At 43.0% G+C, this 22,242-nt stretch overlaps 1 protein-coding gene across 3 annotated transcripts in view; it reads right to left on the bottom strand.

Moving 5' to 3' along the window:
- Nup107 (nucleoporin 107) overlaps nucleotides 1-21,069 on the bottom strand; it is a 45,004-nt gene extending 23,935 nt beyond the window's left edge. For all 3 annotated transcript variants that reach the window (XM_026784578.1, XM_013350278.1, XM_026784579.1), the window contains exons 1-11: nucleotides 20,963-21,069; nucleotides 19,307-19,398; nucleotides 18,813-18,899; nucleotides 17,430-17,545; nucleotides 14,985-15,129; nucleotides 11,089-11,192; nucleotides 7,964-8,091; nucleotides 7,337-7,385; nucleotides 4,973-5,044; nucleotides 4,498-4,586; nucleotides 1,874-1,952 (exon numbers count right to left, since the gene is read on the bottom strand). In XM_026784578.1, the coding sequence (XP_026640379.1) occupies nucleotides 1,874-1,952; nucleotides 4,498-4,586; nucleotides 4,973-5,044; nucleotides 7,337-7,385; nucleotides 7,964-8,091; nucleotides 11,089-11,192; nucleotides 14,985-15,129; nucleotides 17,430-17,545; nucleotides 18,813-18,899; nucleotides 19,307-19,398; nucleotides 20,963-20,970 (969 nt within the window). In that variant the 5' untranslated portion in view covers nucleotides 20,971-21,069. The remainder of the gene's footprint in view (nucleotides 1-1,873; nucleotides 1,953-4,497; nucleotides 4,587-4,972; nucleotides 5,045-7,336; nucleotides 7,386-7,963; nucleotides 8,092-11,088; nucleotides 11,193-14,984; nucleotides 15,130-17,429; nucleotides 17,546-18,812; nucleotides 18,900-19,306; nucleotides 19,399-20,962) is intronic.
- Nucleotides 21,070-22,242: the final 1,173 nt, after the last annotated feature.

Here is a 22,242-nt window from a genome sequence, read left to right on the forward strand (position 1 = left end):
TTACTAAATGCTCCCTGTGATAGATTACTAAGTGCTCCCTGTGATTACTAAATGCTCCCTGTGATAGATTACTAAGTGCTCCCTGTGATTACTAAGTACTCCCTGTGATGGACTGCTAAGTGCTCCCTGTGATTACTAAATGCTCCCTGTGATGGATTACTAAGTACTCCTTGTGATGGACTGCTAAGTGCTCCCTGTGATGGATTGCTATGTGCTCCCTGTGTTGGACTGCTAAGTGCTCCCTGTGATGGACTGCTAAGTGCTCCCTGTGATTACTAAGTGCTCCCTGTGATTACTAAGTGTTCCCTGTGATGGACTGCTAAGTACTCCCTGTGATGGATTACTAAGTACTCCCTGTGATTACTAAGTACTCTCTCTGATGGATTACTAAGTACTCTCTCTGATGGATTACTAAGTACTCTCTCTGATGGATTACTAAGTGCTCCCCATGGTTGCTAAGTACTCCCTGTGATTACCCCCATATAAAGCATAACCGCAGCTGGAGACAGCTCAGTGGTAGGGAGGTTACCCAGTATGCACATGGGCTCAATCCTCAGTAGTGTAAAACAAAACAACCAAACAAATACAACATCCACCCCTTAAAAAAAAAAAAAACCCTACACACTAGTTACTATAAACAAGTAAAAATATCCCAGACACTCAGAAAGATCGGGAGGGGCCTCGAGTTCAAAGTCAGCCTGAACCACACAAAGATCCTGTCTCAAGGGGGGGGGGGACCAAACCAAAAACGGAGCTGGAAAGATGGCTTACCAGTACATTGGCAATTCTGTTTTGTTCAAGAAACCAGAGTTTGGTTCCCAGCACCCAGGCTGAGCATCTCACAACTGCCTACAACTCCAGGTGGCTGTCCTGGTCTCTGCAGGCATGCAGGCACATGCACTCACAAGGTCACACAACCCACACAGATACACAGATGCATAAATAAAACAAAGATTTATGAACAAACAAAAATCTGCAAACTTCTAAACGTATTCCTACTTATCACAAGATTTGTGTTTTTGAACATTTAGCATTAATATAGACTTTAGCGGTAAACAAACAGCACACACAATCACAATGAATTTCAAACAAAAATCATTTTAATGTCACTTAGGAAATATCACTGTTTTTTTTCAAGATGGGGTTTCTCTGTGTAACAGTCCTGGCTGTCCTGGAACTCGCTCTGTAGACCATACAGGTCTTGAACTCACAGAGATCCACCTGCCTCTGCCTCCCGTGTGCTGGAATCAAAGGCATGTGCCACTACTGCCCAGCTTGGTATCATTTATCTTTAAAGACAACCTTCATTTATTTCCAAGAACACTTCCTGTTCTGGGTAGTTTTATCTCAATTTGAGACACAAACTAGAGTTATCCAAAAGGTGGGAACCTCAATTGAGAAAATGCCTCCACAAGATACAGCTGTAGGTCGGGCGGTGGTGGCACACACCTTTATTCCCAGCACTCCAGAAGCAGAGACAGGCGGATCTCTATGAGTTTGAGGCCAGCCTGGTCTGTGGAGTGAGTTTCAGGACAGAAACTACAGAGAAACTCTGTCTTGAGGCTCCCTTCCCCCCAAAAAAGGATACAGTTGTAGGGCATTTTCTTAATTAATGACTGATGGGGGAGGGCCCAGACATTGTGGCATCCCTGGGCTGGTGGTCCTGGGTTCTATAAAAAGCAGGCTGAACAAGCCAAAGGGAGCAAGCCAGGAAGCAGCTCCCTCCATGGCCACTGCATCAGCTCCTGCCTCCAGGATCCTGCCCTGACTTCCTCTGATGAACAGTGATATGGATGTGGAAGTCAAACCCGTTCTCCCGAGCTGCTCTGGTCACGGGGTTTCATCTCAGGCTGCCACCCTACCTGGAACTCACCAGTTCAGTGACAAGAGGACGGACGCTTCCTATGTAAGACAGTAGCTGCCGTTGTTTTAAGGTGTGGAGGGTATTCTCCCTGGAAGAAGAAATATCAGTTTCTAAAGGAGCAATCTGAATTTTTTGTAGATTGCAACAACAAACCCCACTTCCCTGCCCCCAAGTACACCTGTGTGTTGAAAACAAGAAAAAGACAACAAATGTAGAAAACTGCACCAAGTCCTTAACGCAGAAAGGCAGTTTGATGAGTGACGGTGAATCAAAGCCTGCTTTTGAGGCAGATGTTTAAGTCCTTTCAGTGTGATATCTGTGTAGCCCTGGGTGACCTGCAGCTCATTATGAAGCCCAGCTGGTGTGCCCACCAGCTCTCACTTCTTTATCTATGTATGTACACCATATGTAAATCAGAGACCTTTGGACTGGAGTTACAGGTGGTTTTAAGTCATCTGTGGTGGTTTGAAAGAAAGTGGCCCCCAAAGGGATTGGCACTATTAAGAGGTGTGGTTTTGTTGGAGGAAGTGTGTCACTGTGGAGGTGGGCTCTGAGGTCTCAGATGTGCTCAAGCCACTTCCTGTTGCCTTCAGATCAAGAGGAAGAATTCTCAGCTACCTCTCCAGCACTATGTCTTCCATGCTCTCCGCCATGCAGAAAATGGACCTCTAAAACTGTAAGCTGCCACCTCAATTAAATGTTCTCTTCTCTAAGAGTTTCTGTGGTCATGGCATCTCTTCACAGCAACAGAAACCCTAAGACACCACCCAACATGGGTAGAGATTAACTCAGGTGTTCTGAAAGAGCACATGCGCTCTGACTTCTGATCAGAGTCATCCCTCTGGATCCCCACTTATTAATAGTCTCTCTCTTTCTATTGAGACAGGGTCTCACTATGCAGCCTTGAATGGCCCAGAGTTCATTGTGTAGGCCAGACTGGTTTTAAACTCATAGAAATCTGTCTGCCTCTGCCTCTCAATGTTGGAATTAAAGGAGTGCACTACCACATCCATTGTGTGTTTAAATGAGAGGTTCCAATCTTTTTTATTTATTTATTGTGTATACAGTGCTTTGCCCGCATGTATGCCTGCATGGCCAAAGAGGGCACCAGATCTTATGGTGACTGTGAGCCACCATGTGGTTGCTGGAACTGAACTCAGGACCTCTGGAAGAGCAGCCAGTGCTCTTAACCTCTGAACCATCTCTCTAGCCCGGAGGTTTTCAATTTTGATGAAAAAGTTTTCATGAAACATTTATTAATACCAAATTAGAATAATATCTTCCTGTTTTCCATCTAAAGCATCTTGAATTGCTTTTAAATTCAGAACTATAACCTATGTTAAATTTATGGCTGGCACAATGCAAAGTGATTCTTTTTGAACATGTTTTTCTGCAGTTTGTTAACACAATCCAGCTCCTCAGTTGTGATGCCTTGGTAAAAACCAAAGGATCTCTTAAGTTTAGGGGCCTGTTTAGGTTCTGTATCACTAAAGCTTTAAGAAATGGAGACCAGCTCATGAAAAAAGTTGTAAAAGTCTTTATCAGGTAAATTTACCCTCCTCTCAACTTCTCTTTCAGAAAAAACAATTACTGAACTATTTCTTCTCTCTGTTTTTAAGAGGGAGTTTCAGTAGCCCAGTCTGACCTTGAATTCAGAGACTTCCCTCTTCAACCTCCTGAGCTGTTGATACTCTTTTATGCAAACTTTACTTTTTCAGGAATTTTGTGCTGTTCTTATTTAGAATATGTGTACACTGGATTTTTTCCCTTTGATCTCTTTCCTTCTTTTGTCCTTCCTCCCTCCTTTCTTCAGACAGGCATTTGCTATACTGGCCAGGCTGGCCTTAACTCTGGGGCTCAGGTCCTTTGCTTGAGCATCCCAAGCAGCTAGGACTACAGGTTTCCTCTATCTCTTAAGTCTCTTGCCCGGTCTGCCCAAAGATAGGACTCATTACTATCTTCCATTCATTAATTTCCCCCTAAGTTAGGGTTTCATTATGTAGCCCTGGCTGGCCTGGAACCAGGCTGGCCTCAAACTCACAGAATCCACCTGTCTCTGCCTCCTGAGTGCTGGGATTAATGGCATGTGCCACTATGCCTGGCTTATTCATTAAGTTTTATTAACAATTTCCCCAAAGGTCTTATTTCCTCCGATTCTCAGTACATACATGAAATTGTCAAAGAATAAAAAAACATTCTTTTTAATGTTGGTTTGGTTTTATTTGCTCGTTTTCTTTCTTTTCTTTTGTTAAATATTTATTTATTTATTATGTATACAATGTTCTGTCTGTGTGTATGTCTGCAGGCCAGAAGAGGGCACCAGACCTCATTACAGATGGTTGTGAGCCACCATGTGGTTGCTGGGAATTGAACTCAGGACCTTTGGAAGAGCAGGCAATGCTCTTAACCACTGAGCCATCTCTCCAGCCCTCTTTCTTTCTTTTCTTTTCTTTTTTTTTTTTTTTTGAGAAAGAGTCTCACTGTGTAGCTCTGGCTGTCCTGGAAATCCCCCTGTAGACCAGGCTAAACTCAAACTCAGCAACCCATCTGCCTCTGCCTCTGAAAGAATCAAGGCATGTGCTACAACATCTGGCATAAAAAATGTTCTTAAATCTAAACACTTAGTTACTCACCAATATACTGATTTTGCATAAAACTCAATATTATCAGAAAATTCTCCAATTTCATCTTTGGCAATACTTTCTAGCCAATCTACCACGAGCTACGAACGAAACAAAAAAATAAATAAATAAAGATCATTTTAACTCTAAAATATGTTTTAATAGTACTTCCACCCTTAATCTGAAGTTTTGGTATCAAATAATAGCTTTTCCCAACCACCATTTTCACTTTTAAAGATAAACATCCAATGATAGTATTTTTTCCTATAGGAATAATGCTATTTTTTAATAGTCTGTCCCTGCAAACACAAAGGTTGTTATTTAAAAGTTGCAGACCAGTATCCCAAATTTCTTTTAATTACATCTAAAAAAAAATCAAGTAGAAAGGATATTAAAAAAAGAGGTAAGTTAAGAAACAAAACTGCAGTACTCCGTATGTCATTGCCTTTCCTCCATGTTTCTTTAAAGAAATAATTGAAGAGCGCACCTGACTCTGTCGGACCAGTGAGTCCCTCTGAAACAGCGCTTCCACAACTGTCTTCTCGCTGGCGTTGACAGCCTGGGACAGAAACAGTTAAAGGAGGGGAGAGAGGAGGGTGCGCAAGACTTCAGACGCGTCAGCTACAAATAAGTGCATTTACCTCCACTCTACAGGGCTTTCCTTTTGTTCTCAGACATGGTCTCAGTGGAGCCCTGGCTGACCTGGAGCACACTGTGGAGAGCTGACTGTTTCTGTCTCCCAAGTGTTGTATTAAAGGCATGAATCACCATGCCTGACTTTATATGTAATATATATTATAACTTTTATTTATTTATTTAGGTTTTTCAAGACAGGGTTTCTCAGGGTAGCCCTGCTATCTTAGAATTTGATCTGTAGACCGGGCTGGCTTTCAACTAAGAGATCTGCATTCCTCTGACTCCTGAGGGTTGCATCACCACCTTCTGGCTCCCTAAGTTATTTATAAAAAAAAAAATTTAAACTATACACTGTTTACTTTTTTACCTTAAAATTTAGTTATACTTGAAATTTTAAAGTCCTGTCTCTGACTGGGACATGGTATTTTAGAGAAGCATGCACAGACGTGCACACACAGAGAGAAGAAAGGTTGCTGGTCACTCTGCAGTATGCTATGATCTCAGCAGCCAGGAGGCGGAAGCAGGAGGCTAGTCGAGAATTCAAGGCTATCCAAGCTTATAAAACAGCTCCCCTCTTCAAATTATATGAACAGCTGACTGCAGTCACGTCTCCATATCAGAAAACAAGTATTTCAGAACTTTCAAGTATTTTCATTTAGAGCAGCTGAAGTTAACAGGTAATAAAACCTAAGCGCTACCCAAGGCTGTGGAAACCGACGTGGGGACTCCCTGCGGTCCAGATACGCAGGAGCTGCACAGTAAAGCCTGACTGAAGGAAAGTCAGAGGCTGGAGCGGTGCCTCGGCAGTTAAGAGAACCTGCTGCTCTTGCTGAGGACTGGGGTTCAATTCCCAGCCTCCACATGGGGCTCACAACCTAACCCCAGTTCCAGGGGAATCCAACACCCTCTTCTGACCTCAGCAGGCACGAGACACACAGGTGGGACACAGATATATGGTAGGCAAATCCATAAAATAAAAATAAATCTCAAAATAATTTTTTAATTGAAAGAAAATGATGACACCAATGTAATAGGTTAGTTGGTTAAACTATATGCCTGATAAATAACAACACTTGCTTTAAAATTTAGAATACAGGGTCTGGAGAGATGGCTCAGCAGTTCCTACATGGTGGCTCATCACAATCCATAACGCGTTTCAGGGAATCCCCAAGCACACATAGTGCGTAGATAAGTATGCAGGCAAAAATGCATAAAATTATAAAATAATTTAAAGTATTTGTAGCCTGGGCTACAATAACTATACTTTATGTCAAAAGTAAAAACAAAAACAGAGGCTGGGGCTATAGCTCTGGGGTAGGTAGAGGGACAGCAGCAGCAGATCTGATCCCTAAACATACCAGAACCCAAAACCATATCCAGTCCCCTTTCAACTATTAGCAGACCACTGACTGTACCTAGTCCCCATTCAAACTATTAGCAAACAAAACTTCCCTCTCCCCAGTGACTGAGAACTCACATATTAAAATGAGATATTTTCCTCTAGAGAAGTAAAATATCTCAAACAGTTATGATACATTTATATCTTTATATACAAATAAAAATAAGAGGTTAAGGGACAGAAAAAAAATAGTCCCATATAAAATTATTAGAAGTATCATACACATTTATTATTAACAAATTTTCAAAAACAAACAAGAGAACTGTGAGCTGGGATGCGATGCAGCGCCGCAGGGAAGGGCACTTGCCGAGCATGTGTAAGGCCTGGGGCTGCTGGGGCTGCTGAGGCTGCAGCAGTTCTGAGCTGAAGACCAAGATCGGTTCAAGGTCCCCCACAGACAGTACTATGCCAGCTTATACTTCGGAGACTGTCTCAAAAGTGCTCACGAATAAGGAAGTAACGGAATTTAAACAATAAAGACTGTGTGGGGTGACGGTGCACACCACAATCCCAACAACAGGATGGTGACTCTGAGGCCATCTAGACCTTGTCTCAAAACAGCAAGACAAAAAACAAACCAAATTATACATGAGTAGCCAGAAAACATACGACGACACAAACCAAGTTATGACGTTAAAGAAGTAAAGGGATAAAAGAGAACTTTTACCTTTACCCACAAATATGAATATTTGATTACTTTGAGTGTCTTTTACATACTTTTAAATTTTTTAAAATGGGAAATGCAAAAGGAGGGTTGAAAATCCAATCATCTAACTGTAAGCACCCCTAATGGAAGAAAATTAATGGGAAACTTACAGCAACTGCAAACATATTTTCCTCTTCTAATGAAGACTGTATTCTGTCTCTGGGGAAAATGATACAAAGTGAAAAAGATTTTACACATCTGTATGAAATTGCCTTTTAAGCTGTTCCACACTCTACTAGGCAGAAACAAATAAGCTGCCAAATAACTTAATCACCACATTTAATTTACTAGATGTAGTAGTAGACATATGATTAACCTAATCGTGACAAAACTGTAGCTACTACTGTAGCCTTTAAGGCACCTGCTAAGGCCATATGGCAAAATTAATCATGGTTTTCTTTCAATATTTCATAATATAACCAAAGCCACAAGTCTCTCCCTGCTTTCTGCATTGGTTCCGCATGCCTCAAACTTTCGATCCTTCTGCCATGGCCTCCTGAGACTACAGGAGTATATTACTTTGTATGGCCGAAGACTGATTTATTCTATAGCTACCAGCTTTATGTCCTGGTAGGCCCCCTTTTCATTAATGACTCTCGACACCTAAAGTACTAGAAATGATAAATCTCAAGATTAGCAAACCTATCAAAACATATCTCTCACTAAATTTAAGTTAATTTGCCTAATTGGCTTGTCACCTTATGCTCATTTCACTTACGAGCTCTACACAACTTTACCTATACAAAGACGCAAGCAGCCTCCATGTGACCATCTCTTGTTGAAGAAGCCAGAGCATACTGGCTGTCTTTGAAAACTTCTGCAGTCCAGGGGTTGCTCGGCTCACTATTTTACTCAGTATATTCACCTAAATTGAAAACACAGATGTAAAGAGACTGTTACTAGTATCTTTGTGTTTAAGTACAGAGTGCTAACAAGAATGTCATGCAGTATATAGACATACAACCCCCTCGCCTCCTTCCTGACTAGTTAGTACAGTTACTAGTTACTACAGAGTGCTAACAAGAATGCCTTGCAGTATATAGACATACAATCCCCCCTTGCCTCCTTCCTGACTAGTTAGTACAGTTACTAGTTACTACAGAGTGCTAACAGGAATGCTGTGCAGTTTATAGATATACAACCCCCTAGCCTCCTTCCTGACAAGGTTTCTCTCTAACAGCCCAGGCTGTCCTAGAACTTACTTTTGTAAATTTTAGATTCAACATCAGTAACCACAAGTATATATTTTTTTCTCTCCACATATCTACCCAGGATAAGTTAAATTTATACTTTATAAAATCATATAAACCAGTAAAAATTACTATCTTAAAATTATGTCTGAAAAATTTAGGACATGTAACAAACCAAGAAACAATTTTCTTAATGATTGGTACCAAAACGTGTTATTTCTAAACAAAACTTCAAAAGTTCCTCCTTTCTCTAATTGGTGACTGGAATCCATCCTGGAACTGAGGCAGAAGAGAATTAATGAAAACTATACAAATATTTCCCTGGAAAGACACAAAGTGTTTGAGGAAGGTGAAGGCCTGGAAGCAAGGAACCCTGTGTAAAGTGGCGAATGATCCATGCAGGAGCACTGCGAAACAGGGCATCCTCATTAGGAAACAGAGTCACACTGACTTACCCGCCCTTTGGGAAAAGCATCATCTGTAGAGTGTTCATTTATTGAACCCTCAATTGAGGGCTCATTGAGACAGATGGTCTATTTGGAAACAGTGTCTGATGCCAAGCCTAACGGCCTGACCCACACAGAAGAACTGACTCCCACAAGTCGTCCTTTGACCTCCACACAAACGCTCCCTTTCATAAAATAAAAGAATGTTTGAAACTACTAAATGTTAAAAGATATCCTGGCTACCATTGTCCTGATTTTTGGAGTGCAGGTGTGTGTGCTGTACATTTCCATGTCTGTGCAGGTGGAGTCGATCTAGAGTGTCTCTAACATTCTCACTTTATTTACTGAGGCAGGGTCTCAGTATGTAACCCTGGCTGGCCTTGAGCTCAGAGATCAGCTTGCTGCTACCTCCCAAGTGCTGGAATTAACGGCGTGTGTCACCAGACCCAGTTTTCCACCATAATTTTTGAGAAGACTGTGTCTTCCTGAACCTAGAGATCACTGCCCAGCTAAGCTGGCCAGGCAGCCAGTAATGCAGCTGCCTTTATCCTGGCATCCTCTTCACACCACACCTCGGCCATGTGCTGAACTCAGGGCCTCACACTGGCACAACAAGCACTTTATTGGCTGGGCTGTTTCCCATGCCAACATTCCACTTTTCTGAAGTTTTTTCTTATTTATAAAACCGAACAAAAGCTAGGGAACCCAATACTGCTCCCACATTGCAGGACCACCTCATTATCAGGTCTTGCAATGGGGGGGTGCATTATTACCATTAGTCAATCTCTCAGCCCAAAGCTCACAGTTTACATTAGGACTCACATATGGTGGCATCCCTGGGCTTTGAGAAATGTCTAATGAGATGCATCCACTGTTACAGTACCACAGAGAACAGCTTCTCTCCTTCCTGCCTCGCTAAGCCGTTGGCAGCCACCAATCCTGACATGATCTTACTGTGCCTTTCCAGACTATCACACAGTTCGAATCATGTCATACAGCTTTTTAGACAGGCTTCTTTCACTTAACAGACTGTATTTAAGGTTTCTGTGTCTCTTCGTGACTAGAGAACTCATCTCTCCACGGAATGAAATTCCATTTTCTGGATGTTTGATTCATTCACAACTAAATGACATCCTGGTTGCATCTACGTCTGTATGAACAGAGCTGCCTCCAATCTGTGTACTGGCTTTTGTGTAGGCACACTTTAAATTCACTTGAATAAATACCAAAGATTATACTGGTGCTGCCTTAGGTTCTAAGACCACATTTAACTTTGCAAGAAGCCACCTGACTGTTTCCTCTTGTGGCTGTACCACCATGCATTCCCATGGAAGAGTGGGGAGTTCCTGCTGCTTCACACGCTCACTTGAGTGGTATATTTTGGACTGTTTCCCAAATATTAACGTGTGTATGCATGTGTGCCGCTGTGAGTTATGGGTACCACCTGTACGTAGGTGCTAAAGGAGGTCAGAGGCTATTAGATCCTTTGGAGCTACAGTTACAGGCAGTTGTGTGCCACCATGGAGGTGCTGGGAAATGAACTTCAGTGCTCTAAACTGATGAACCATCTCTTCAGGCCTATCTTCAAGAGTTTCACCATTTTAAAAGGCTGCAGCTTCCCCCTTGCTATTTAACGGCATAAACATTCTCTACACACGCTTATCTGGTGTTTCTTCTTTGCTTAGCTGTCTGTCCCCATCTTCTGACCATTATTAATTTAGCTGCTTTGTTTTGTACGGTTGAATTTTAAGAGTTCTTTGTACATTGTGGACTGTGCACTCACCTGTGTATATGTGGTGTGCGTGTGTGTGCAAAGGGAAACAGGTCCCTTCATTGTTCTCTTATTTAGTGAGACAGGGTCTTTACTGAACCTGGAGCTGTTCTTTGGCTATACTTGATGGCCACCAAGCCTCCTGGGTGTGTCTATCTCTCCTCGTTGCTCTCCACAGCTAAGTGCCACTGGGTGCTGGGGATCTGAACTCAGACCTCCGTGATTACAGTCAGCCTTTAACTAAACGAGCTGGCTCTCCAGCCTCAAACTTTTCTTTTTAAGAAGCTGATTTCTCTTTTCCTCCAAATAAATCTTGTATGGACCTGGAATACGTAAAAAGCAGAGGTCCTCTGACCGGTTTCCCTGCCCTCCACCATGCACCCGAGAAGCACAGAAAAGGAATTAGCAGGATAACATACAAGACAAGCACTGAACCATGGAATGGAAATAGTTACCTGACTACCACAGATATTTTCATACTCTTCTACAAGATCAAAAACTGTGGTTGAAGAGTGCTTCAAGAAAGACTGCAGGAAATCAGAGAACATACTCATGGATGCTAAAATAACAAGACAAAAAGGAACCAACAGTGAGTGACATATTTTAAGGAATCCTACTGGTTTCAAACCATAAAAACAGCTATAAGTCTGTTCCCTCCCTCCAGCACAACTGTATTTTCAAGAACTAGTGACTCGGGGCTGTAGAGATGGCTCAGTGGTCAGCAGGACTTGCTGTCCTTACAGAGGACCCAGGTTTGGTTTCCAGAAGCCACACCACACAGACGCTCACAATTATCTGTAACTGCAGTTCCAGGTATCTAATGCCCTCTTCTGAACTCCAAGGACACCAAGCACTCATGTGGTGCACACACATACACATAGGCAAAACATTCACACACATACAATTTTTTAAAAAAAATTACAAGTCTTTAGCTGGGCAGTGGTGGTACACACCTTTAATCCCAGCATTCAGGAGGCAGAGGCAGGTGGATCTCTGAGTTCAAGACCAGCCTGGTCTACAAAGGGAGTTCCAGGACAGCCAGAGTTACACAGAGATAACTCTGTCTCAAAAACAAAACAAACAACAAAAACTTTACAAAGTTTTTTTAACTTTTTTTTAAAGTGTGTACATTCCTATTTGATGTGGGATTTCCCGCTGTATGCTGTGATTACCATTAATGAATAAAAAAAGCTGCTTTGAACCTATAGCAAGGCAGAACTTAGGCACGGAAAGCTAGGCTGACTGCTGGGAGAAAGAAGGGCGGAGTCAGAGAGAAGCCATGGAGCCCTGGAAGCAGCAAGACAGAACTGGTAAGCCACAGTCATGTGGCGATATACAGATTAATAGTAATGGGTTAAATTAATATGTAAGAGGCTAGAACAATGATTGAATTAATACAGTTTCTGTGTGATTATTTCAGGGATCTGGATGGCCAGGAAAGGAACAGGGTGGCCAAGCAGCTTGCTGCTACACCCATTGTGGTGCTGCCTCCACCAACACCCATCCATAGAACTCTTCTTTTCACAAAATGTAACTCTGTAACTAAATAATCAGTAGCCCTCCAACCCAGATTTCCCCTGGTAACCATCATCTTCTTAGTCTCTGTAGTGTAACCACTTTAAGTACCTCATGAAAGTGGAGCATACTATAATTCCCCAAGGCAGCATCTCCTGTAGCCCAGCTGGCCCCACACATGTAAGAATCCTCCTGCTTCTATCTCTGAAGTGCTGGACTATAGGGATGTGCTATGGTGCTCAAGGGCCTCAGTATGTTTAGATTTCTCCATTTTTACTAGCAGTTGTTATTTCCTGAGTTTGGTCCCCCCCCCTCACACACACACACACCACACCACACCACACCACACCACACCACACCACACCACACTTTTTGAGAGAGGCTCACTAGGTAGCTTTGGCTGGCCTGGAACTTTCTATGTAGATCAGTTACTGTGTAGCCTTAAACTCAGACCCACCTCTGCTTCTGTCTGCTGAGTGCGCAGATTAAACACGCCGGCCACCACACCCAGCACCGATTTATTATATTTTTGTTAATGGTGTTTAAGTTTCATGTAACCCAAGCTGTCACAATTCTGCTACATAGTCAAGGTTGGCCTTAAACTCTTATTTTTGCTTGTCCCTCCTAATGTTGGGTCACACAGGGGATTTGACACTAGATCTTCATTGCACTGAACTGATGTCTTGTTGTTGAGCTAGAAAAGCTGTTTTGTGTGTGGATTCTGAAGTTTCACTCCGTAGCTCATGATAACCTTGAACTCACAGAGATCCTCCTGTCTCAGCATGAAGAGTGCTGGGATTTATAGGTGTGAGCCACACCCAGCTAGGAGTTCTATATATATTTTGAACATTAACTCCTTATCAAACGTACATTTTCATCAACTGCCTTTTTACTCCTCTTATACTGATGTACAAATTTAAATTAATTATATAACCCAGCTTATATACTTTTAATTTTCTTATATCTTCTCAAAGAACCCAAAGTCTGTCCTAGAATTTCCCGCATTTTCAATTATTACCAAAAGGGAGGGGGTGTCAAATTTCAGAATATCTGAATATATTTTAAGTGTATAACTACAAAGCCACAGAGTGAGGACCGAAGCCGAGAGTGAGGGCAGCACATATAGCATGCTCTAATGGGGGAAAGGCAGACCATCAGATACTACCTGTATGATATTTAAAGTCGGTCTTTAAATGGAACTGCTGTATCTATAAATGGAAACTATTTCTGAGTCACTCAACATATACACTACTTGGAAATACTACACGGACGCTGTGGCTACCATATATGCTCTGGAATCAAACTGCTTAGTTCCCGCCTGGTGTCACCACTGCCTGGCCAAATGCTGTCAAGCAAGTCATCTCTTCGGGTAGCAGTTTCCTTTCTTCTAAAATGGGAATAATTATCCTAACAATTTAATGGCCATGACAGGAATCAGTGTTTATCATCTGTGCTAGTTACGATAAAGGTAAAGATGAAAACACCACATATTCATGCTTAGTATAGGCTCTATAAGCAAAAACATTCCCATGGGGAAGAGGAATAACCAACCCAAACTAGCAAGTTATAATACCACCTGAAAACCAAGATCATTGCCTCGGATTCAAACATATCAACAATGCTAGCTTTTCAGAGAAACCCTGTCTCGAAAAACCAAAAAAAAAAAAAAAAAAGCAAAAAAAAACAATGCTAGCTTTAAATCTAAACAAAAAATAAAGAGGAGTTCTCCAAGTGACACACAATAAAGATGAGAACTGACTAGCAATCTACTGGTCTGCTATTTGTATTAAAATGGCAAGATTCAAAATGAGCACTAAGACAAGGCTCTCCATCTTCTCACAACAGGGGCTGGAGAGATGGTTCAGCAGTTAAGAAAGCAAAGCTGGCTGCTCTTCTATAGGGCTCGATTCAAGCTCCAGCATCCACACAGCTGCTCATAACCACCTGTATACTCCAGTCCCAGGAAATAAAATGCTCTTTTCTGACCTCCACAGGTACTCCACAGGTACACAACTGGTGCAAAGACATACATGTAGGCAAAACATCCAAACACATTAAAAAATAAAGACACCAGTGACTAATTACCTTAACAAAACTATACAATAGGAGGAGGACCAAGAAAGATGAGGGAGGAAAGGGACCTGCGAGCCAAGGAAAGAAGCAGGCCTTAAAGGATCTGACCTTGCAATGCTTCACTGTAGACTTCTTAGTGTCCAGAATTTTGCAAGACCGTATTTGTTTTTTTAAGCTACCTAAATCAAATTAAAACACACACACACACACACACACACACACAGAGAGAGAGAGAGAGAGAGAGAGAGAGAGAGAGAGAGAGAGAGAGAGAGAGAACGCGCGCGAGTAAGCGCTGATGAAACAGAGTTCCTCCACTATGTAGCCCAGGCTGGATTGCTACATAGACTAGGCTAATCTCAAACCCACAGAGATTCACCTGCGTTTGCCTGGATTATAGGCCTATAGCACTATGCCCAGCAAAATAAATAAATAAATAAATAAATAAATACATACATACATACCAAAACAACAACAGTAACAAAAAAAAAACATTTTGGGGGCTGGAGAGATGGCTCAGTGGTTAAGAGCACTGCTTGCTCTTCCAAAGGACCCGAGTTCGATTCCCAGCAACCACATGGTGGCTCACAACCATCTGTAATGAGGGCTGGTGTCCTCTTCTGGCCTACAGACATATATTCAAACATATAGTGTGTACATAATAAATAAATAAATATTTAAAAAAAAAACATTTTGATGATGTTCAAAAATAGTTTTTCTTGATCTCAGTGAAGTAATAAGCTACTTAAATCTCAAAGCCGTTTACCAGCCTCTCCAGGGTCGTCTTCACGTAACATAACGGCACTTAGGTTTACGTCCTCGGTTACACTGTGGGGCTCCAAGTTTGTGTAGAACCCTGAACGCTGGGATGAGAATGCTGTTGCCCAGTTACTGTCATCCAGATTAGTTACCTTAAAAATTAAACAAATAAAGGAATAAGGAATAAGCCTACTGTCACTAAATAAGCAAATAATAATGAATATAGTCCCCTCCCACCTTACATGTTTTACTTCAAAAGACTATAATCTTATTAAAGAAGCTTCAAGTTTTCTTTACTTTATATTTTATGTGTTTGGATGTTTTGCCTGCATGCATGTCTATACACCATTTTCATCTGAGCCATCTCCCCATACCAATATCTGAGGATAATTCTTTTAGCTTTTAAAAAATGTTTGTTTTCACAACAGGGTTTTTTGGGGGGTGGGGGTGGGGTTAGGGGGTGAGACAGTTTTTCTGTAGCTTTGGAGCCTGTTCTGGAACTAGCTCTTGTAGACTAGGCTGGCCTTGAATTCACAAAGATCCGCCTGCCTAGTGCTAGGATTGAAGGTGTGCACCACTGCTGCCTGGCCACAACAACAGGTCTGAGGTAGCTCAAGCCCACCTCCAAGCATTATTTGCTAAGGATGACCTTGAACTTCTGACCCTCTTGACTCTATCCCCAAAGCGCTGGGATATCAGGCATACACCACCGTTGAGACCCTATATCAGGCATACACCACCGTTGAGACCCCGGCTCTGATTCCCAAAAGGGGGCGGGGAGGAGATGAGTCTAACTTCTAACAAAGAAAAGTTAAAAGGCAAAAACTACCCTTCAGGAAATAACTAGTCCAGAAAACTTCCTATGTGCATAAAATCTCCATGCCTATTTAATAAACTACAATGCCAAAGACAGAACAATTTTGATTCTGTAATTAAATATCCATTAAGAGTCCACTAATATAGCATAATTTTTGTTTCCTTTTTCAACACAATGCATATTTCCCTAGCTGGTATATTCAATAACCAGGAGAAGCCACCACACATTACAGTGTATATAACATGTCTTCTGCTGTTTCCATACCGCGCCAGAGTGATTCCTAGACACTGTCTCGTCCTTCCCTAAAGTGTTCTCTTCTGTCTTGAACAGAAAACCACAGCTTAGCTTTTCTTGTACTTTCACAACACAGACCACTCCGGTCACCACACATGGAGAAGTGGATTTTCTTGACAAAAGTCAAGAACCAATTCAGAGGCAGACGCAGGTGGGGGTCCACTAATTCAGTTCAATTCAGAAACTGCCTACCGTCCGAGCCCACAGGCGGATTCTTCTTCTTCCTTATGATGACTCTCATCTTGTAATAGTCACTTTCCTGTTTTGGGTTTTGTTTCGTTTCATTTTGAGATAGAGTTTCTCTGTGTAGACCTGCTGTCCTGGAACTCACTCTGCAGCCATCTGTCTCCAGTGCTGGGATTACAGGAGAGACTGCCATCCCCTCGCTCGTCACCTCATTTTAAGATAGGGTCTTTCCCTAAATCTGCAGCTCACTGTTTTAGCCAGACTGGCTGGCAGTGGATTCCAGGTCCCACTGTCTCTTCCCATGCACCCATACCCCAAAGCCTCCAGTTCTAGGGTTGCGGTGTTGGCACACACAACTTTTACAATAGTGCTGGGGATCTGAATTCATGTCCTAAGCTTGTGAGGCAAGCAGTTATCATCCCACTGAGCCACCTCTTCAGGCTTCTTTGTAATTTAAAACAGCCAGGTGGTGGTGGCACACTCCTTTACTCCCAACACTCGGGTGCAGAGACAGGTGGGTCTCTGAGTTCAAAGCCAGCCTGGTCTACAAGAGCTAGTTCCAGGACAGGCTTCAAAGCTACAGAAAAACCGTCTCACCCCCTAACCCATTCCCCCCAACCCCCCCAAAAAACCCCTGTTGTTAAACAAACATTTTTGTGAGAGCTGTCTTAGAATAACAAAACCACCAACAAGACAGGGTTTGGCTTTAAACTGCCATCAACAGTTTTAGACACATTTCATCTGGTTAGCAAACAGCCAGATTCAGGTATTTTACCTATATCTAAATGACACTGCTGTCATTTCCTTCTGGAAAATGACATATCCCAATGTTTGATTTTGTTCAAATGTCAACCCAATTATGCCACTCCACACAACCTTTCCTGATGAATATAACTTCAACTTTCATTAAAAGGCTTTTAAGGGCTGGAGAGATGGCTCAGTGGTTAAGAGCAGTGCTTGTTCTTCCAAAGGTCCTGAGTTCAATTCCCAGCAACCACATGGTGGCTCACAACCATCTGTAATGGGGTCTGGTGCCCTCTTCTGGCCTGAAGGCATACACACAGACAGAATATTATATACATAATAAATAAATAAATAAATATTTAAAAAAAAGGCTTTTAAGCCAAGTATTAAGGTACACTTATTTACACATACCATGGACAGATTTCCCAAGAACCCAGAAGACTGTGTGTGCCGGGGCGACCTCCCGTCTGTTCCAAGAATGCAGGAAATATCCGGGTGTTTTAGTAAGCTTCGGTTTGGTGGAGTAACTACAAGGGAAAGGTCAGGATATCATCAACACAAAGCAAGGAAATGAGCAACAAAATATCCTTTTCAAAGGGGCTCAGTCAGTAAAGTGCTGAGGGCCTGAGTGTGATCCTTAACACCCAGGTAAGGTTGGGGAGAGGAAACAGGAAGACCCAGAGTTCCAGTCAGACAGTCTAGATAAATCAGAAAGCCCAGGTGGGGAGGCACACAGCTTTAATCCCAGCACTTGGGAGGCAGGGGCAGGTGGATCTCTTTGAGTTTGAGGCCAACCTGGTCTACATAGTGAGTCACAGGACAGTCAGAGTTATTACACAAAGAAACCCTGTCTTGAAAAACCAAAAAAGAAAAAAGAAAAAGAAAAAAGTGGAAAATAAAAGCAATAAATCAAGCCAAGCTGTGGTACACGCCTTTAATCCCAGCACTTGGGAGGCAGAGGCAGACGGATCTCTGTGAGTTCGAAGCCAGCTTGGTCTACAAGAGCTTGCAAAACAACAACAACAAAAAAACAAAAACAAAACAAAAAAACAAAACAAAAAAAGGCTGGCCCGCTCCTGGGGAATAATACCCAAGGTTCAACCGCAGGCACACATACTCCCCCAGACAAACACAGGAACATGCATATATACATGCACCTATATTACATAAACACAAAACACCTATACATAGAAATAAAAGGTATTTTCAATATGAAAGTAACTGCGCAGACTTAAAATTAGAAAAACCGAGGAGGTGCCAGTCAGCAGGTCCTTCCTCGTCTGACTTCAGAGAGCACAGTGAGGTATACAGTGTAGTGGGCCTGGACTTCAGAGCAAACCGCCTGATGTCTGAACTCTGTTTTCATTGTCTAGTAAGTAACAGCACCCTCTCACACTGGCTTCTCCAGTCCACCTTCTAGCTTGGAAAAGTAGGTAACAACATGTTATTACTATGTATTGATATAAAATACAGTCCTTGCGGCTGGGCAGCGGTGGCACATGCCTTTAATTCCAGCACACGGGAGGCAGGGCAGGTGGATCTCTGTGAGTTCGAGGCCAGCCTGGTCTACAAGAGCTAGTTCCAGGACAGGCTCCAAAGCTGCAGAGAAACCCTGTCTTGAAACAACAACAACAACAACAACAAATACAGTCCTTGCTCACAAGAGTTCAGATAACTGTAATTATTATTTATGCTTCCTGATACTGTAGCTACATATCTTATTATGTAAATTATATAAATGTTAGCTGGTATTATGACTATTAAATAATTTAAAAGCAGAAACAAGAATCTTACAAGGTTGTCGAAATGAGCTTGGAGTTCGAGGAATCATTTGGCTTCTTGGTGTAGTGTTACCAAAATTTTCATCTTGGTTAGACTGAACTTAGGAAGAATTAAGGAAAATTTTTTATGTGGAGGGAAAAAAATCAGTAATGGTAACCAAAGATTTACTACACAAGATGCATGAATACCTTTCTTCAAGAACAAAGAATTTTATAGCTACCACCTCTCCTGTGTACACAGCTATTAATTCCCTCTGCCATTAAATTCCCAGGTTGGAAGTAGATTAACATGTACTGACTATTAGTTGGCTACAATGACATACTAGTCAGAGAAACAGAAACCCTAATGCACTAAGTCCACTGAGAGCATAAAGCCATCAAGTAAAACACCCGTGAAAGGCTATCACCGATTTTACCACAGTTAAGTTTTAATGCCTCAAACAAAATCCTGCAACACTGAGTCAAAGCATTCTGCAATTTGTATAATTCTTAAAATACAAAGGATACTTAAGACTCTTTTTTGAGCACTTTGCTTTCTTGCAGTCCGTGTCACTTCTGCCTCCCGGATCACAGGGGACGACATCTCCCCGAAGATACTCCTAAAATGGCATAATTAAGCTCTTAGACAGTATTTAGAGCAAAGGATCCTGAGTCAGTCAGGAGACAGGTCACTCCATCAGTCAAGCCTTAAATGTTTTGGCAGGAATACCCTATTTCTAAGTCTTGATCACTCTACCAAATCCCATTGAATGCTCAGCTATGAGCCCCCTCCTTCACTTTCTCGTACCACAATGGTCTGTTTCCTAGGCAGTTATTTCAGAACCTGAAATCTGTACTACAACATCTGCTTCATGAAGGCAAATCTTTCGTCCCGTAGATCAAAGGGCTGCTTAACTGAAGAATTCTCTGTAAAGATTGCACAGTCTCTAAAACAGTGCTGAGTTAGCTGCGTGACCACGGGTAGGTGTTAGGTCAGACTCTCACCTGCAATCTAAACTGAACTACATAGGAAGTTCCAGGCCAACCTGGATACAGAGTGAGAACACTGAGTTACATGCCCAGCCTGGTAACTTGGGTCCTTAATCTATTCCAGGCTCACTGTTCTCTGACAAAAGGATGGCAGTGAGGTCCTCATACGACTGCAATCAAGCCAAATAAAAAGTAAAAGACCAGGGTTACTGGGCAAAGCACTCCAAGGGGAACTTCCAGCACCCAGAGATGAAGGGGGCAGAAGAGAAATCACATAGCCTTTCTGAAGGAGGGGGCTTAAATACTCTGTAGGAGCCGGGGTGATGATGTGTGCTCCAAAAGCTGAGTTTATGCCCAATGAAAACTCTTTGGGCAGGCATTGGGGGCCTGGCATTCTCAGGGGAGTAGCTGCCGCTTGGTGGTTTTCCTCAGAGGACCGGGTTTGGGGAGGGAGGAGTGGCACGATCAAGCAGGGATGAGCTGGAGATTCCAGCAAAACAAAATGAACTATTTAAATCTTAAGGAACACACCAAAATAAACCTAGCACAATGTTTTCAGTATTAATAATATTTACTCAAATGACTACCTCTGACAGGTTTCCCTGATTCTCCTGTGCCAGGAGAATTTAACGTCCCCTTCGCTTATTTTCTCGCAGTACAATATAACACAGCGTCTTCACTCCCCGATGCCAAGGGGTTTGAATAACCCATCTTTGTCGCAGGCAAGCATAACTATAGGGTGATCACATGAGAGAATCAACTACCTGGTGCTGGCCCTTAAAAGTCTAGGCTGATCACAGTGACATCTACCTATGTAAAATCTATATGAATTAATAACCACAATAAAATCGCTCTCAAAGTCTGTACTGAGATGTCAAGCATTGCTGACTACTGGCTGTGACCTCGGACTGCTCACTTCGCATTTCGAATGCTGTACGGCTGGGAGAGAGCGCCGCAGAGACCCCGGAGCCACGGGCGTGGAACGTGGGGGACCTGCACCTCTGCATCCGGGTTCCCCCGACTCCTAGAGGCCTTTCGTCCAGGAGGAGGCAAATCCCCGGCCGGGAGAAGGAAGGAAAGAATGGCCATCCCTCGGCTCCTCCTCCGCTCCCCGCGGAGCTGGTTTCACCTACGTCGTCCCGCCAACAGGCGAGAGCCACAAGTTTTGGCCCAGGCGTCCCCACCAGGACTGACCTGTCCATAGCTGCGACCTCCTCCACCTAGAACGTTGCAAACTCGATTGCAACCCGGCCAGCACGTTTCAGCCTTCCCGCTCTCCGGAAGCAAACCCTTCGACCCGGAAGCATGCCCTGGATAAGCCAGCCCCTGCGAAAAGTAATGGGAAGGCAGAAACAGCGTTCCCACTTGGCGCCTGCGCGATTTCCGTCCACAGCCTCAGGCCCAGTGGGCGCAGGCGCAGAAGTGCCAGTGCGTGACTGCGTGGCTGGGCGGTGCCGGCTGGGCGGGAAGGGGCGGGGCTTGGCGCGTTGCCCCGAGAGTCATTTGTGGACGTGGTCTGGGGGGCGTCCTGCTGGGAAGTCAGAAGCCGGTCGCCTGGATTCTGGTGGAGTGTGGCGTTCCTTGGAGTTCCGCGAAGCTCCGTAGGAGCCGGCCTATTTCGAGGGCTTGTGGTGTACTCTCAGTGAATGGATTTTGAAGCTGTTTCCTGTCATAGTTATTTATTTTTCCTTTACGGAACCAGCCGTCTTTTTAAAAATCGAAAAGCAATGCATAAGCTTACTCCTATAATACCAGCATTTGGGAGGCTGAGGCAGGAGGATCACCATGAGTTTGAAGCCAGGCTGGACTAAGAATAAAACCCTGACTTTAATAATAACAATTATAAAATAACAAAATTAATAATGGTAATAATAATAATTTTAAGGTATGAAGATACCTGCTCCAGCATCTCAGAGTATTAGGTCTTAGGCCCTCCTTATGTCTAGAAATGAGCTCAAGCTGAATCAGGATTTCTGGCGGTTAGATAAATGCCAACATCCCAGCCTGGCGGTTGTGGCACACGCCTTTTATCCAAGTGCTCTGGAGGCAGAGGCAGGAGGATCTCTGTAAGTTCGGGGCCAGCCTGGTCTACAAAGTGAGTTCCAGGACAGCCAGGACAGTAACACAGAAAAACCTTGTCTTGAAAAACACGTGTCTCTCATAGAAAACTAGGAAAATACACACAAGCAGGGGAGTCCTGTTAATGAAAGAGTCCCACACTTTCTTTAGTTCGCTGTGACTATAATTCCAGGAGATATCCTGGTAGAAATCACCCAAAGTCAGGCATAGTAGGACACTCTGTAATTCCATCACTTAGGAGGGAGAGGCAGGAAAATTGCAATTTCTAGGCAAGGTTGTGAGTCCCTGTCTCAAAAATAAAATAAAAGCCTGCCATTTGAATGCAGTTAACTGACAGAATTAATTATTATTGCCGGGCGGTGGTGGCGCACGCCTTTAATCCCAGCACTCAGGAG

The sequence above is a fragment of the Microtus ochrogaster genome, chromosome 24, assembly GCF_000317375.1.
Source record: "Microtus ochrogaster isolate Prairie Vole_2 chromosome 24, MicOch1.0, whole genome shotgun sequence".
Classification (NCBI taxonomy): domain Eukaryota; kingdom Metazoa; phylum Chordata; class Mammalia; order Rodentia; family Cricetidae; genus Microtus; species Microtus ochrogaster.